Source organism: Ostrea edulis, chromosome 6, assembly GCF_947568905.1.
Source record: "Ostrea edulis chromosome 6, xbOstEdul1.1, whole genome shotgun sequence".
NCBI lineage: Eukaryota > Metazoa > Mollusca > Bivalvia > Ostreida > Ostreidae > Ostrea > Ostrea edulis.
In genome coordinates this window covers 8978082-8996828 of record NC_079169.1, presented here as the reverse complement: position 1 = coordinate 8996828, position 18747 = coordinate 8978082, and the positions used below count along the sequence as shown (strand labels likewise).

General features: G+C 36.1%; 2 protein-coding genes across 4 annotated transcripts; one reads left to right on the top strand and one right to left on the bottom strand.

Moving 5' to 3' along the window:
• Positions 1-235: 235 nt before the first annotated feature.
• LOC125645791 (testis-expressed protein 52-like) lies at positions 236-3734 on the bottom strand. Its single transcript, XM_048871618.1, has 3 exons — positions 3641-3734; positions 1916-2475; positions 236-1356 (listed from the first exon to the last, which is right to left on the bottom strand). Exons 2-3 carry the CDS (start codon positions 2466-2468, stop codon positions 1079-1081), a joined length of 831 nt encoding a protein of 276 aa, XP_048727575.1. The 5' UTR covers positions 2469-2475; positions 3641-3734; the 3' UTR covers positions 236-1078.
• A 200-nt stretch (positions 3735-3934) lies between these two features.
• LOC125645778 (E3 ubiquitin-protein ligase RBBP6-like) lies at positions 3935-16917 on the top strand. Of its 3 annotated transcripts, none has more exons than XM_048871597.2 (5): positions 3939-4056; positions 4583-4689; positions 9805-9948; positions 10366-11240; positions 13557-16917. In XM_048871597.2, the coding sequence occupies exons 3-5, from the start codon at positions 9818-9820 to the stop codon at positions 15752-15754; spliced, it is 3204 nt and encodes a 1067-aa protein (XP_048727554.2). In that variant the 5' UTR covers positions 3939-4056; positions 4583-4689; positions 9805-9817; the 3' UTR covers positions 15755-16917. The 3 variants fall into 3 exon arrangements, with proteins under 3 accessions (XP_055997461.1, XP_048727554.2, XP_048727556.2); XM_048871599.2 differs by having other exon boundaries at positions 3944-4056; positions 4583-4678; XM_056141486.1 differs by lacking the exon at positions 4583-4689 and having other exon boundaries at positions 3935-4056.
• The last annotated feature ends 1830 nt before the right edge of the window (positions 16918-18747 follow it).

Below are 18747 nucleotides of genomic sequence, written 5' to 3'. Positions count from 1 at the left end.
TTCTGAGAACATTCCCGGATAAAAAAAAAAGTACCGGAGAGTAATAAGAAACGGAGTAAAAACAATGTGTTCCCAACCCTTGTTCGGGGAACAGAGAATCATACAATATGTATGCGCTAATACATTCTGGATTCGCCTTTGTAACCGAATGTTACAAAGCATTGTTATGTACAACTGCTTCAGTATCAATGTCCTTCGTCTTGTGGATCTCATCGTTTACAAGAAAAAATATATAAACTTTTTAAATTATTTAATTAAATTCAACAAAATATTACAATTCAAAGACTTTATTCCACATATCGTGATTGCACAACAAAGAGGACGATAAATAGTCATGAAAACAGTCAATGCACATACAGAATACATGCACGTATCAGTAAAGAAAATAATGCATGCACGTATTAGTAAAGAAAACAATACATACACGTATCAGTATAGAAAACAGTATGTGCACGTATCAGTAAAGAAAACATTACATGCACATATCAGTAAAGAAAACAATTCATCACAGTTGTATTGAGTCATAAATACTGATAAAATCTTTCCACAAAGTAAACGAGGGCGAATTTCCCCTTTTCTTGTATCACGATTGTTTTCTGTCGTTTGGCAAACGTGAAATACTGATTTGTGACGCACTACACGTATATAATACATGTATATAATACGTGTATATAATGATTTGTGACGCACTACACATATATAATACATGTATATAATGATTTAACACCCACAAAGTCCAAGCTCTTGGTCACATAGAATAAAATATGATATCAATTTCTCGGTACCAACTGACTACTGGAAAAATGTATGCATTCTTTCACACCACAGAGTTGCCCAGACCGATATTGGGGGACATTTGATTAAGAACAGGGTTAACTTGATTATGGATCACATTGTGCACTTGCACACCATATTTCCAATTTTCATGGATTAATTTGTAGGACTGTAAACGAAATCATGAAAATTACATTGTACCACGCAGATAATAGATCGTCAAAATAAAAACGTGATTCGAAAGTAAAACTAATGTAGCTGTCATACAAATAGTCGGCTCAGTACCAATTCGTGAAAGGAGAGTTCATGGCACCAATGGAGAAGGAAAGGTTTTGGGGGATACGCCTGGGGGTTTGTTCTTCATCAGTTCTTGTCGTCGTTTCATTTCTTTCCGAACACTCTCGTACTGGGGGTGGGATAGTTTGTAAGAAAGCTTCCACAGATGGGGCTCAGAACGGGGAATATACCGCTGGCCCAAAGAGTCAATCTTCTGATTAGCCGGCGGAGGCGTTGGTGGTAGAGGGGGTGGGGGTAGAAAACGATGCTCGTATTTCTTGAAGTTCTCCGGTGGTAAAATGTTTCCTGGAAATACAAAAAGACATTTATTTTAAAGATTTCAGTACTAACAAAAAGAACATTTGTATGTACAGTGAATATTCGCTGACATTCGCCCGTTTCTAAGAAAAATAACCACATGAAACTGCTTTTTATTGTTTTGTTGTTGTTGTTTTTTTTTTTTTTTGAATGTCTCTCGAGTAAAAGTAGGAATAGTAATTAAAACTTATATAGTGAATATTTGAATGAGCTTGATTCACTATGTACATTTATATCCACCACCTCTGATATCCGAGGGGTGGATCCACCACCTCTGATATTCGAAGGATGGATCCACCACCTCTGATATCCGAAGGGTGGATCCACCACCTCTGATATCCGAAGGGTGGTTTCGGGCGAAGCTTCTCGTCCAAAATTGTTAAAATACAATCATTCCTAGACATTGTGTAAACTTCCTGTTCCTATAGCCTGTCGCAGTGGATTACACACCGAGATGAACGTTATCAAGAACGAGAAACGTAACCAAGTTCCATGTGGTATGTAAATATGTCGCGTTTGAACAATCATTAATTTTGAAAATACTCACCACTTTCGTCAAGCGGCGGGTTTCTGGCTTCACTACGACATCGTAATCTCTTGAATTCCTGAACATCGGCCTTTGTCCTGTTCATTGCAAGAAAGGCTATTTTCTCATTATTAAATAGTTTTGTTTCTCTAATATATTTCTCAAATGTGTGATCCCCAACTTGAGAAGGAGGGGGAATGTTCAATGGGTACATAGTAGATAATACTTCAGAAATTTTTCTTCCTTCAGCAGTTGTGTTAAATCCATACTGTTTCCTAAAGTTTCTCCACACATTACTGTTGAAGTTGGGGTCTGGTGTATTCGGGTAGGGTGGGTCGTGCTTTCCCGCCTCAATCCACAGTTTATATGTCAGGGGGGCGTGTCCGTGCGTGAAGTCCTTAGTCTCCGTTCGTAAAAAGTGATTACATTCTATATCTAACACGGATCTGGGCTTTCTCCGTATGGCCAATTTTTGTATGGGGCGGGGGCTGAATCCTGATAGGGGCACCTGCTGGGCCTTGTTGATGTTTTCCCTCTCCTCAATGGTGGGCATTGGTATTACGGATGACATCATTCAATACCTAATGATATACAATGATTGATATTACACATTTCATAAAAAGAAATATATACAATGTAAATCATTTCGTCATAAGAAGATAAAGGTTTAACAATAATGCTATTTTTTCAATGTATAAAGAATGGCATAACTCAACGTGGTACCGGCTTGGGTGTATGTACATGTATATATGTTTTTGGCTTTTTAATTAAACTTGGTTGCAAATATTTCAATTATGCTATATTTTATATTCTTTTTTATATGCTCCCGCGACCAGGGTATTTTGTCTTTGATTTGTATGTGTGCAACTTTAAGCTTGGATATTAATTTTGAACCACGAGAGATAGAGAATTTATATTTGCACCTAAAATGGATTTTCATGACTAAGGTCTTATTTTTCGTTCAATTCACTTTAATACTGAAAACACCCTAATGCATATAAAGTCATATGTATACATATTATGAGCTACTGAACTGTAGCTCTCGAGGGTGTAGTAGATGCACATCCTTAATTACCCCCCCCCCCCCCCCCCCCCCCCGGAGAGCTACACCTCTGCAGCTACTGTACAACATAGGTTGGCTTGTTGTGACGTACTTTATCAGTTGCCGAATTAATTGGGTCACATGAACGGTTCCTGGAATGATTGTTTTGATCAATCTCTAAGGAAGAGGGGGTGGGGGTGTTCTATATCCCCACCTCTAAATCCGAGTATGTATGTAATCCCATATAATATCATATCATTTCTTGTGAAAATCGTTATTTAAATCAGAATGGTTGTTCTTACCATTGCTAAAACATTTTAACAACTCCACAAATCAATGTGTTTCATCATTTTAAGTACTCAATTAACACAAACTGTCGACTTTAATAACGTACTAAATCCCATCGATGGGGGTTCTGATGAATAATTTAGATTCTAATTACAGTGCTCTATCTATTAACAAGAAAGATGTATGGCGTAAAGAAGTTATGGTAAATAAATAAGTAGATGAAACAAGAAAGATGTATTGCGTGAAGAAGTTAATCATAATGAATAAATAAGCAGGTGTAAAAAAAATAAATGAAAATCATTAAACAGCAAGCACCTGCCATTTCTTTATACATGACTGTATGTGTGTAAGAAAAATCTCGGAAAGTAATCTGCCAAACAAACAAAATTGTCACATATAAAAAATATCTACGTTACCTGTGTATTATATGTAAATATAGTCAGCCATGTTGGTTTGTATCAACGTTGTCATGGTACGGAACAGTCTCGTGCATTCTCGTGGACATTTTACCTGGCTGTTCTATACATTTTACCTCCCTCGTATAATCACTGTAAAAACTGTAAAACTGCAAGATATGAGATACTTATTCCAATTTGCTACGATTTAAAAAGTAGAAAACAAATTTGATATCAATATTCAAATCTTGATACTGATACTGGGTGCTAAAATATAATGAACATATAGAATTTGTTTTATATAAATACAGGGCGTGTGTAAAAATAACGGTGTATAACACGGCAGCATTGTAAACACAGGTCTGTCGGTATTGCAATGGATTATTTACATACAGTTTAATGTTGTAACCATGTGAGGAGAAAAAGAACAGCAAGATGTAAGTATGATATAGAGAAGGAACATTGAAAGGAAAATTAATTATTTTTGTTCCATTTTAAAAACATTGTCGCGTAATATATGTAACAGATCAACCGCGAGTTGAAACATGATTGACAAATAGCAAACTTCACGTGGGGCTGTGTTACTACAGATGCTGTCATTCATCATAATATGGATCAGGTGTAAAGAATGAACTTTACCACATCAGGGATTCCTTATAAACGATTATATATTCAAATGTAATTTACGATTGTAAAATTCAAGTACATTGTATACGTTAATTAAGTTGCTTTATATAGTTGAATCATGTCACCGATAGATTCACAGTAACTGTATTACTCTCTCTCTCTCTCTCCTTCCCATCTCTCACTCTCCCTCTTTTTTTTTCTCTCTCTCTCTCTCCAAGAGTAGTCTCCCTTGATTGCTTCCGAGTTGATGGTCCACTAAAGGAACCTATATAAGTCCTTCCTATGTTGGCTGATCCCACTTATTTATTAAGCATTGAATGACTTTTTTATTTACAGAGATCTTCTAGTAGGATTGATAGGAGGCGGAGTGTTTAAGGTTTTTGATGTGATATAGAAATCAGAAAATAGGAAGATTTGGAAATTCAACAATAAGTTCAGTAAAGGTTGTTTTGTGTATAGTGAATCTGTGCATGTCTGTTCTTAGAAGCTAGCGGCATGATTAACAATATGCAATTCTGTTATATAGCTGCCTATAACATATATCTACATGTAAGAGCAATGAGTTTGAGATCTTCTGTTGATAATGATAACCTTGTTTTTGAGATATTTCCTATTTTTCAAATCATCAGAAATACTTTATCAGTGAAAACATGTAAATCCAGCAAGATAAGATTAATCTATCAACCTAAAGTTATTATTTGATATATATATATATATATATATATATATATTTATTTATTTATTTTCTACAAATGGACACTTTATTGTTTTAAGTCATCTTTAAATATCTTGAAAAGTTGCCATAATAGTACTGATGATGTGTTTATTATGGTACTTTTTGAAATGAATTATATACAAAAGTTTGTAAAAATGGAAATAGTATAAAACTTCTCACTAAAGAATAAACTGATACATTCCTTTTCTTAGAATGTCTTTGTCCCCAAGTCAACCAGGCTAGCTCTCTTGTTAGTCTTGTAGTAACATTTTCTCCCTTCACATTACATTTGACGTCAAGGCTGTCCCTGGAAATGACAGGTGAAACTGAGAGGAGAGGGTACTCTGGTTGTCTTCTGGGTGAAGACATCTAATTAAAGCTTAGGATTGTGTGTAGCACTGTCAAACTCGTTCAGTCACTGGCGTCTGAAGTCGATCAGTGGTATGATTAGACACTCCGATGTCTTGAGTTAGAATGCCAGTCATTAAGACTTTATTAATTAAGTCATTTAATACAGCTTCTGATAGGAAATGCAGAGGTTCTAGCTTCTGATAGGAAATGCAGAGGTTCTGGGTTCAAATACTGGTCTGTTCTGTTGCATATTCTAGTTCTTATGACAGTATGATGAAATATTTTAAAGGGGCATTATCTGTCATTTTGTCACCAAAACTGAATTCATAGAAAATTGCTCTATATCATATATTTCAGTATAACACCAGTATTCAATTATTCAAACAGTTTTTAACCTCAAAATAGGCACATGAATATGTAATTTTGGTGATTGAATAATTATTGTAATTCTTCCATAGATATATTTCATTACACTAAGTTATCTAATGTAATTTCATTAGGGTTCTCTTGTTTTTGTACAAAATGAATGTTTTATTAGTCATTGATATATATGCCTATGCCCTTGAGAAATTTTGAGAAAATGTTTGCCACCACTTTCACAGCTAATGCCCCTTTATGTTATGTGGCTTCATATCAGACTAATGTGTACTGTCACTGCTATATTGGAAATAATGGGAAAAGAGGTCATTGTTAATAATTAATAATTAAAAGTTGAGAGTTCGAGCTGCATGGAAGGTTTTTGAAAGTACATAAGCCATGCATATATATCAAACCTTATAAATATATATAGCAAACCTTAAAGTGATCAGATCTCTGCAGATATTGACAGTTTGATATTCTCAATATTAATACATCTAATTTCTAAACTGTAGATATTATAGGTTTTTTTAACTTTAAATGTTAATGATTTTTATCAAGGTGTATAATCGTGTTCTCATTACAGTTATTTTTGTGCAAAGCTCAACCTACTGGAAATCAGGTGTATTTTCTAAGTTTTTCAATTTCTTCCAAACATATGTGATAAACTATCGCCCAAGAAAAACTGTGTATTGTCCAGGGTCACATGATCTGACTGATATTGATTTCAGTTTTCTGGTATATAGCTGAGCAGTGGGTGACAGAGGACTAATTTGTGTGTGATGAATTACTTTGTTGTTGTTGTCATAGCAACTATAATTGGATGTAGTGATTGGATTGGTTGAATTAAGTGACAGTTTTTTGATGAGGAGATTGTATTTATGATTGGAGATGGATTATAGTAGATTATTCGCAAGGATTAGACGTTTGTGTAAGTGATGGGATTATTCACTAATTAAATCTTTCTATTTCACTAATGTCACTGATTATTATAAGTTAATTGAACAAGTTAGATAATTAATTGGTGAGGACTGTGGCTAATCCTATGAAGATGAAAGCCACACTAAAGGCTAGCTTATAATGTTTGACACACACTTGTATGTTTTACTGTACAGTCCAGCTATAGGGCTCGGTCCAGGTTTCTTCCTCAAAATTGATATCCTAGCTGTTCAACCTGGAGTTTGAAATTATATTCAAGACCTGTAAAACATTGCATTTATGTGTAGGCATATCAAACTCTTATAAACTGATATATGCATGTATCCGAGGGCCGCTTCTCAGTTTCTCAGTGGATTAGCGTTGGTGGTACAGTACTTCGTATCTTAGTATTGAACTGAAACAAAGGAACAGAGTGAGGGTACTGTTTTTGGTTGATCTGTCTGTCTGCAACTTTAACCTTAGTTAAAATGTTTCGCATAGTCTTCAGACTTGTTGATTTGCAGGTCAAGGTCAATTATTTAATGAATGAAGATCAATGTCATTTGAAATTTTGCTACATTTGAATGTGCATGGGCATACTCAGAGCCATACAATGTTAGTACAAATGTATTTCTAAATACACATTTTGTATATCAGTGTGGTCATGGTTCACAATGAGAATTCAATATCTGACATACCATGAATAAATGTTGAATTTTATACTTGTGGCGGTCAAACGGGCTTAATCGCAGATGGCCAGATACAATGTAGCTCGATCAGTTCATAGAACACTTAACTAGACTTCAGGGGCCCAGGTTCGAACCTCAAGATTCAAGATGTGAACACATTTAAGGACGGAATAATATGGTGGTCGGACGGATTCAATCATTGGCGGCCTGAGATAACTCATTTGGTAGAGTACCTGGCTATATAGAGATTCATGGGACCCAGGTTCGAATCCTGGTCTTGTCCATTTCAATTTTCCCCTTCCTGTTACATACTAAATACATGAAGGAAATGTTTGATATAAGATCTCACTCTTGTAGTTTAAGTATTTTTTATTCCATCCCTTATGGAAACTTAATATCATTGTTAAAATATGATGCACCAAAGAACAAAAGGTTCCTTTAAAAGTTTAAAGTACTGGTGTATTTATTCATTTTAAGAATTTATTGGTCTGTTTGGTATAATTCATCATGCAGTGATATGTAATGGAATGAGGATCACACACTTATAGAATATTGTAATTTGTAACCTACCCTGAGACCCCCTAAATTGCCCACTCTACCCCAGGAGCAAAGACCCCCCCCCCCTCCTCTTACTTGTCCTCTCTACCCCAGGAGCTGAGACCCCCTAACTTGCCCTCTCTACCACAGGAGCGAACCCCCCCCCCCCTAACTTGTCCTCTCTGTAATAACCACCACATAGAGCTGGACGGGTTTGTTACATTGTCAATTGTATGCAGTATAGGAACCATATGTCATAATGCTTCATCGTAGATCTTAATTATAGATACATAACTCTTACGATTTTATTTTCTGTGTTAATCACAGTTTATTTACAAGCCTTTAGGACTTTCTTTTAAATTGAGACAGTTTTAGCTACATGTATACATTCTGTACCCTACTAATACTTTAAAAAAGAAAGACAAATCAGATCTGGCTAGGAGCCTCCCAGCTAGGCCATAAAACTGCAGACACAAGCTCACTTTTGATCTCAGTCTCACTTTTTCTCTATTTTTTCATTTTATGAAAGTGAGGCTTATAGAACATATCTGTAACAAAATTTAATTATACTCTTTACATGCTGAACTAACAGTAATGTCTGAAGACATTACTGATGGATGTCAGACACCATGGTGTCATTTTCCTGTAAAGGATTCGGTAATTTAAGTTGTCTCTGGAAATTTAATGATATTGATTGATTGTATCTTGTTTAACATTCCTCTCGAGAATTTTTCACTCATAAGGAGATGTGCAATTTGATGATAGATGTAACAAGATTTTAAAGAAATTTAAAGCTGGACCTAAATTGAACCTGGAACCCCTGCATTACTTATAGTCGTTAGCTCTAACTACTGAGCTATCCAAGTCGATATCCACAGTCCAATATGGTCAAACCCACTACAGTCCACTCCACTTATATTGAAGTCGGTTATATTGAACTGCATGTATCTGTTATATTGAAGTATCTGTTATATTGAAGTTAAAATAAACCCCTCAGTAGCAATATTTGTGTAATTCAGCATTGATTATATTGAACTCTGGATATAATGAACAATTCAGGCCGGTCCCCTGAATTTCATTATACCTGGAGTAGACTGCATGTATATACATTCCTCCCTCCTTAAACTGTTTTCATCCTTGAAGACACAAAATCCGGTTTCTTTTGCCCTAGGCAGAACTTTCATTTGTAAGTTCAGGGGTTGTCTGTGAATGGTACCTGATGTTACAGGAAAGTAGAAAATTTAATTTTGGACTGGACCAGGAATCAAACCCAGGACCCCTGCATTACTATTCAGGTGCTCTAACCACTGAGCTTAACCCAGGCTGATATCCATGGTCCATGTAGCCAAAACCCTTGCATAAGTGTCCTTTAAATTTTTTATCTTGAATTTTTGCATGATTATATCAAAAATAGATTGTGTGCATCATGACTCACAAAAAATAACAACAAATACAAAGCTAGGAATATTTTTGTGTGACAGAGTATTTTGCTTTGGTTATTTTAGCCATGTCGTTTTAGTGGGTGTAGCGAGAACCAGTTTACTCTGCTCTGTTTGTTGACAGTATCTCCTTATCAATGGATTTGGTTTTTAAACGGCCTAAAGAATTAATGAAATGCTAATTTGGAATTTGCAATATGATAATAGCCTGTTTAAAAAGAACTTAAAAAATTAATCATCTAATTCTTTGGGTATTATTTTGTCAACTACTACACTTTAATCAATAATGAAGTAACCTCTTTAAGATAATAAACAGGTACTATTTGATTATAGATAGAGCAATGATACCCCATTCTTTTTCATTTATTTTTAAAAGTCCAAATGAATGTCAGAAGCCTTAAATCTAATTTCATCATAAATAATTCAGGAATAGATTTACAATATGTTGGATTTAATGAATCATGTTAATTAACTTAACCCAGAATCTGGAAATGGAAATAGTTGTGCAATGGTTCTGTTGTGTATAAGTGTTAGTTTTGTTCCTCGCTTTAGGTAGCCGAGTATAATGTCCAATGTGGGAAAAAGTGCACAGTCAAAGAGATCAAAGAGAACACTTAATCTGCTAGAACAGGTTATAAGGGACCAAGTGGCAGCTAATATAGAGAGTATGGACAGACAGGAGGGGAAAATGAACAAGTAAGTATCAGTGTTATCGACATCTAACAAATATTCCTATCATTGGCAGTTCAGCTTTGCTTCTAGAATGAATTATTGTATGTCTTATCCCATATAAGTGTAAATTTTAGCGAAACACAAATTTAGCGATTTTTCTATAGAAATGGGTCTTTGTATGTATTTAGCGAGAGCTAATTTTAGCAAATTTATAATTTCAAGAAAGATAACTATTCATCTACTTTATGAAATAAATTGTTAGCGATTTTCAATTTTAGCGATCTCGATACCCTTGCTAATAATGCCAAAATTAAATCCTCACAAAAAAATTCTGCTTATACAGTATGCACATTGATAATAGCTAGCATATCATGTTTTAAGAATTATAGCGGTTGTCAGTTACTTTAAATTTATTTTATAATCAAATTTTTTTTTCTCAAGAGAAAGAAAGATGCAAATTAATGGAAATGCCCATCAAAATGGCTTTGAGAGAAAAGGTAGGGAGAGAACCAAGAAGTCAAAAAGTGGTAGTAAAGTCATAGAAACAAGTGAAGGCCATAAGAAAATCAGCGTGATCAAAGCTAATTCACTGAAGCAGTCCAGATCAAGATCACGGTCAAGTTCTTCCAGCTTCTGGTCAAATGGGAAGGATTCCAGAGGTAGTTCAAGGTCAAGATCCAGGACATACTCTCGATCGAGGTCACGTTCCAGTTCGAGATCAAGATCTGATTCTAGGTCAAGATCATATTCCAGATCCAGATCCAGGTCTTATTCCAGATCCAGATCCAGGTCTTATTCCAGATCCAGGTCAGATTCCAGATCTAGGTCAAGATCCAGGTCAGCTTCCCTTGAAACACCAAGATCCAAATCATCTGAAGAACCATCACAATCTACAACAAAAAGCCTTCCAGTTAAATCAGTGAAAACCAAGGACAGAGACGTGATGAGTGATATAGTCACAGGCAGCAGGACGAAAAAGCCACCCACTGGGCACAGACAAGGAAAACTGCTAAAGAGAAGGCAGAGGAAATCCAAAGATATTAATCCAGATGATTTTATTGAGGAAAGATTAAAACAGAAATACAGGGAACTGGAAGAAATAGTGAAAGGAAAGAGTGTAAAGACAAACACCATAACTAGACAGTACATCGGTCAGATGGAAATGTTACGAGAACAGTATCACATGGTCAGTCATGGATTAGCTCCCCCTGGATTGATTTTACCACGGAGTATGTCACAGGAGTTCAGGACCAGAGGTCATCTGGAGCACAGTTCAAAGAGCCAGAGACGACCAATGTCGGGAGGAAGTTACAATAGTAGGTATCCTTAGAGATAGAACAAAATAGTAAAGTAAAAGCTGTACACGGGATTTTGTTGTTTCTTGTAGTAAAAACCTGACTTTAATTTAACATAACACTGGGAGAGAATATGCGGGGAAAGCTAATGTAATATATCCATTAAACAAGTATAAAATATTTGATCAGATTCCTAGAATATTGGTAAATAAATAGAGCCAAAAACTTTATTTGTGATAAGAATGAAAATGAAATCCGTTGTCATGTGTTTTGTTGGATTTTTGTGGAAGGTTCTCTGTTCTGTTTATAGTAAATGGAAAACTTGCAGCATAAAAAATAAATTTGCCAAAATTGAACAGAAGAATGCAATGGAACTTTGAGCTCTCTTTGTCATACAAATTAATGCATCTGAGTGATTTTAATTTATACTTTAAAACAAATCTAAACAAATGATTAGTAGGCCAAGTTAATATAGCGGTAAGTTAAACATTGAATCAATGATCTTTCCTTACAAGCAATAGCCATTTAAACTTGCAAAGTAAACATGAGGAAAACAAAAACTGGCAATGGAGAAAAGAACATTCATGTTCTCTTGTAAAACTTCCATGTTATGGATTTTAAATTTTGAAGGTTTGTCATGCAGCTTTCTTTTAGTACTTTATCTCTGGCTAGCCCAGTTCAAACAGGTCTAAGTCAGATATTGACATAGATCTTTAACGTTCAGGCAGGGGACATACAATCAGGTTTCTAAACTGGAACTTTTGAAACATCATTATTCAAAAAGTTTGTAGAAAACTTAATCTGGCAGGGAGTGGGGTTATTTATGAGATTGATCACTCTGTTATTTAATTTTTCTTCAGTTTTACCATTTTTAACTCACTGAGTCAAATTCTCTATCAGAATTATGCAGCTTTAAAATATTTGAAATGTTCATGTTATAAACATTATTGTTTTTAACCTCACCTGAGCTGAAAGCATAAGTGATCTTTTCTGATTTTTAGCTCACCTGAGCTGAATGAAGGCTTGATTAAAGTTTTCTGTTAGCTCACCTGGGCTGAAGGCTTCAGTGAGCTTTTGTGATGAAAACTTTCCGTTTTCTGTCTTTGGCATTGTTGGTGTTGTCATAAAGTTTTCACATTTTCATCTTCTCCAGAATCACTTGACCAATTTCAACCAAACTTGGCACATATCATCCTTGGGTGAAGGGGGCTCAAGTTTGTTCAAATGAGGGCAACAACCTACTCCAAGGAGATATTATAGCAAAATAGTGAAAATACACTCACAAATTTTAAAAATCTTCTCCAGAACCAGCAGACCAATTTCAATCAAACTTGGTACAAATCATCCATGGTTGAAGGGGATTCAAGATTGTTCATCTGAAGGGTCATGCTCCTTTCAAAGGGGAGATAATCACAAAAATGCAAAAATAGGGTAGGGTCATTTAAAAATATTCATCTCAATAACCACTGGGCCAGAAAAGTTCAAAATTACATGGAATCTTCCTGACATAGTTTAGATTTCACGTTGTTAAAATACCTAGTTGTAGAGTGGAGTCACAATAGGGAATCGGTTTTACATGTGAATATATAGGAAAAAATCTTGAATTTTTTTCTCAAGAACAAGTAGATCAAGGAAGTTCAAATTTACATTGCAGCTCCCTGACATAGTGCAATTTAAATTTTGATGAAAACCATGACTCCCGGGGTTAGGATGGGGCCACAATAGGAGATCAAAGTTTTACATACAAATATACATGTAAAGGGAAAATCTTTTATCTTCTTTTCAAGATCAACTGGGAAAAGTTAAAATTCACATGGCAGCTCCCTGACACAGTGTAGATTCAAGATTGTAAAAATCATGGTCCCCATGGGGTAGAGTTGGGCCACAAAATGGGATCAAAGTTTTGCATGCGAATATATAGGGGAAATCTTTAAATGCTCTACTTGTATGAGCCAAGGTGATTCAGGTAAGCAATATGGTCCATGAGCCTCTTGTTTGAGTAGGTCTGTTATATGTTGTTTATGGATATATAAAATCTGTGTTTTGTTTTTTTTTACTCTTAAACATTCTGTAAGTGTACGGTGACGGTATCAAGCGCCTGCCAATAGAAGTAAAAAAAAAAAAAAAAAAAAAAGTCGTAGGTCGTTAAAAACAGCGCCATGCATAGTTCGTAATGTGTGGCATTTTACCTAAAAGGTTGGTGACGTCTCTGTATGAGTGAAGAATTCTCAAATGAGACGTAAAACAATTTACAAACATGCTATATTATATCATGTTCCAATAATTGATAATCGTTTTAGTAAATACATATACAGTGTGTATTGAAATTCGTTGCAGGTGAACTGTCCAATAAATCCACTGATATGGCGTACCGATCCATGCAAAACGTCATCCATTACAGCAAGAATCCAACGCATGAATATCTCCCCACTAAACCACGAAAGAAAAAATCCAAGCGCAAGAATTCAGAGTCAACCATAGACAATTTGTCTTTTCACTCACAGACCACTGGGACTACACAGAAGACGGGCGGATCCACAGTGAACACACCCAGGGATGTGGATGCACAGGAAAAGATGAACTACCACATCAAATACTCCAGCAAAGAGGATCTCAGAAAGTGGCTGAAAGAGAAAGACAAACTTCATAGAAAGAAAGCCAAAGAGGAAAGAGCAAAGAAAAGAACAGAGCGAGAAAAAATGGTGCTGGAAGCCAATGAGAAGTTTGAGAAGAGACTAGAAGCTCAAAAAATATATAAAGAGTGGGCAGATAAGAAAAATAAAGAAATTGCAAAGCAGAGCAGAAAAGAAAGAAAGGAAAACAAACGAATTCTGAAGGAATATGAAGAGCAAAAGGTAAAGAAAGACATTCGTCCAGTTTCTGCTCCTTTACAGCGCAAAGATCATTTGCCATCAGGTGGTATTAAGGTGGAGGGAACTGCTGAAACAAATGTGAATTTAAGAGGAAATTCAAGGAAATCAACGAATAATGATTCAACGGTAACGGCCACTCCACATCCGCCCACTTCAAAGTTCATTTACAAGCGACCAGTCGCAGGAAGAATAAAGCTTGCAGTTAATGGTCATGGTCAAGGTGGTCAAAATGCTAACCAAGAGCGACCTAAAACAGCGTCATCGTCACGATCCAGGAGTGCTGAGGGCAACAGAATGTCGTACGATCAGTGGGTGTTACAGAAACGAAAACAAGATCAAAAGAAAAAAGAACTAGAAGATAAACATAAACAAGAACAAATGTCTAAATCTGATCCAGACTTGAACAAGATTATTCCGGATATCGCCAAAAAACGAGTTCATAATGTTCTTGAAGGGAAAAAGAGAATTGACACAGGAGTAAAAAGAATTGATGACAAATTAAACAAGAAATTTGGAGGTGGAGATTTCAAGGCAGAAGGACAAGAACATGAAAATAGTGAACAGCTTCGTTATTCATATCGACTGGAATCTGACAGGACTGAAAAATCAAGTACTTCAGGTCAAATCAATGTGTCTGGGACCACTATAAAACGACCTCCATCTGGAACAAGACGACCTCAAACAGCTCCAGTGGGCAGGGTGCCGCCTCCCAAGAAATCCTCGGGTTCTCCTCGACAGGCTGTAGTTCCAAAGCTAGAAGAAGTTATGAATGAAGAAAACACTTCTAATCCGTTCAAGCTGCCTTTTCCTAGTGAACAAGGAGTCCCAAAGCATGTGGCTTCCAGACAAAGGCAGCTTTTTGCAGAACAAGTTTGGGAGAGGTTGGAGAGTGACGAGAGACCTGAACCACAGGGTAGTGATGTTCCAGAGCCTGCTACTTGCATAGGGCTGGGGAGTCCACCTGATGACAAACGTGAGGAATCAAACGTCAATGGGAAATTGAAAACAGAAACGAACAAAACAGAGAATAATGGAATGCAGTCGGAAGACCAGGTATCTGATGAAAAACTAAATGCAAGTGAGAAAGAAGATGGGGGAGAGATATTTTTGACTCAATTTAATTCAATGGACAATTTAAATAGGATAGAAAATAGCAAGTTTGAAGTACCAGAAACAGAAGGGAAAGTAGAGGAAAAGCCTAGCATAGAAAAACTTAATCTGAATTTCTCAGATAATCCACCGAGAGATGATGTATCGGATTCAGATGAAACGCCAACTGATCGTGAACAAAACGATGAAGATTTAGAGGAAAAGATCGAATCTGTGCAATCCCAGGAAGAAATCCCGACAGAGGATAAAGCTAGCGATGATGGAAAACACGAGGGAATCGGAGAGGAAAGCAATGATACCACCAATGCGGAAACAAACGATAAAGAAAAGAAAAATCCAGAAAATGTAGACATTCTTAATTTGGATCTAGAGAATACTACTCGAAGCAGCAAAAGGGTGTCTTTTAATGAAGACCCAGAGGTGTTCCAAACGGAAGATTGGAGTACAGACACTCAGACACCAGATGAAGAACACTTTAAATCTGGTATTGATAACTCCTCTAACCCTTACGAAAAGGATAATGTTACATCTAGTCTTGACGATGATTTTTAAAATTGATTCATCAGAAATATCTCAGTGCACGAAACTTCACTGGAACTTTGTTTAGGTTCTTACTTTCATATTTGATACAGTAAATGATCATTTACCTTCTCAGTAATGTTTCACAAGAAAACTGGATTGCAATATTACTCATATGATTCAACATGATTTATATACTAAATGTAGCTTTCATGAGGAAGTCTGGTATATTTTGTTCTTCTTAAGCAGATTTCGAAATCATGTACATGTATATGTACAATTCATCATTTCGTAACCATGGTAAATAATATGCGCTAACCCAAGGGATGGTTGCGTATATCGTATCCACGAATCTCTAATTCTTTATGAAATGTGTTTGAAAAGAATTCTTGCGCAATATATACGTTATATCTCGTGATTTTATTTGTGTAAAAAGAATTATGACTCTGACTTTACAATATGTTATTAAGTGGCCACAATGAAGATAATTTTCAATTCTAGCGAATCGATTTGAATGAATGAATAAGACTGGAAACATGAAATGGATCCACATGTAGTGTAAAATACGTATATTGATGCATAGTGATCTGAATCGTTTTGTGTAGTGTCGAGGATTGCTAGTTTACATTTACTGCAGTCCAGCCGTGTTTTGAAGACTGTGATAATGCTGTATTTGCCCATTTATATTACTGTTAACTTTTATGTAGACATTCTAACATGTTGCTCAATAACAGACATTTCGGAGCGATATTTCGTCCCTTCTGTACCTGTAGGAAAGCTAGAGTAAAGGGTGGAAAGGTAGAGTTTGGTCCTGCGACCCCTCAAAGAATGAATGATTTTTTTTAAATTTTTGATATGTTATTAACTTATTTAGTTGAGACTTCAAAAGTAATTAATGTAGGCCTTTTTATCCTTATACATGATGGAGAGATCTTTTAACGTGCTGTAGTACTGGGATCAATGAAACATGTATTAGTTGTACTTCAAAGCAACACCTGTCGTTCGTGCCTTTGTAATATAATACGTCTTCTTGAGGATAATTTGTTTATTCATAATACGCCTTTGGAAACTCCGTCCAACAGTTGAGAAGTAATATTGATTTGTTGCACATAGATATATTTAGTGTTTATACAAATGTGCTTGTTACATGCATGTAAGTACTGGAGCTATGTAGAATTAAACAACTGGTAACTGGTTTCACACGACTTTGTGTTTTCTCCGATTGTAGATTCAGAAGGTAGAGATTAACCTATAATTGGGTCAATTGTCTGACGTGTTTCATACCGATTGTTAGGCAGTTCACGGCAAACTGATTTTGACAACGGATTACTCTGTTTACCTGATCAAGACATAGGGCTCACGGCGGGTGTGACCGGTCGACAGGGAGTACTTACTCCTCCTAGGCACCTGATCCCACCTCTGGTGTGTCCAGGGGTCTGTATTTGCCCAACTCCTTATTTTGTATTCCTTATAGATTATGAGATTGATCACTGTTCGTGATCTTTGCCTTTGATATGTGGTGGATTTAAATCTCTTATAGTTATAGCCTCATTTGTTAAAGAGACACTACAGCTCATTTTCCACATTTTGATAAAGTGGTTTTTAAAACATGTATTGATAAAATGATAAAATTCATATCGATACTGACAATTTTGAACAATTGGGATACATCAATTTACTCTCAACTGCGCTTTGAAGATCGTTCGGAATTCAAAGGTTTCTTCATTCTGACTCGGACTTTTGAATGCTTATTTACATCACGTGGTTTTGAATGACAGCAAAGGTGTTGTGTAGGAAATTATTTAAATTCCCCTTCAAGGGGGTCCACACTCACCTTTCAAGTAAAAGAGTACTCCCTGCTCCTTAAAATAAGTAATTATATAAATCATTATTTCAACAGAAACCCTTCCATGTTCCCATTGACCGATGTTTTTACAACTAACACGTGTCGTGTTCAGATAAAAATAGCACTTACTTTTAAAAGTAGTGTCTTCGCAGCTAGTCTCAATGGCAGATTTAGGGAAGGGGGGCAGGATCCCCCCTCCCTTTTTACGCCACAGATTGTGAATGAAAATCCAACTTTTGCACCAGAATGGTCGATTACTGTGGCTAATCTTTGACTTTCACACCCCCTTCGGAAATCCTAGATCCGCCACTGAGTTACATGGGTTTCTCCGAGCTCTTTGTTTTCCAACGGTCAAACTGATACCATGTAAGGTAAATTTTATTGCACGTATGAGTTTTATCTCAGTCTATTTTTACCTCTTTTCTCACAGAATCTTTCAAAATTCTAGATCTATCAACTACACTTTCTCTCACTGGACGACATGCTGCACTGTTTACTGTCTATGCGCATGCGTCTGAAGACTGAAAGGAGGAGACTCGATATTTTTTGTATAGGCCATCAAAAAGTATTAATTTTTACGTTAAAACGATAATTTTTAAATTTAGATAAGTGTTATTTTCGCAAAGTTCATACTTTCAACAATGTAACAAAAATTGAGAAAACGCTAGGAAAATTGCATGATTTTTGCGCAAAATGAGCTGTAGTGTCTCTTTAAAATCGGAGCGGAAGTACATGTGACATATCAGTTATTCTTTACACACCCATGCAATTCAAAGGGCACGTTTTCTCCAGCGGGTCTTCAAGTGTGTGCAGTGTTTCTGCCACTCTTTCTGATTTGGGGAAGTGACCACAACCTAGGTGACTGGCCCTTGGTTACTTTGAGGATTTGGTGGTTGATAACATCGTGTTTACTGCTAGGTAAAGCGATGAGGTCTACTTAATTTGTCTTGACGGAAAATGGATTGGTAATGAATAGAGCTTTGGTGGTCTGTAAGGCTATAAGTCTTGATGACGACTTACCATTTTATTTTGCGTATAATAATTGGCTATTGCGAGCTAGTTTTAATATTTGATAGTGTTCGAGGCGGCAAGCTGCACACGAGTTATCTGAATGGGCCTAGCTTGCCTGGAAAAGAGACGTGCTGACCATTCTTTCGCTGATTGGCCTTACTGATTTGTT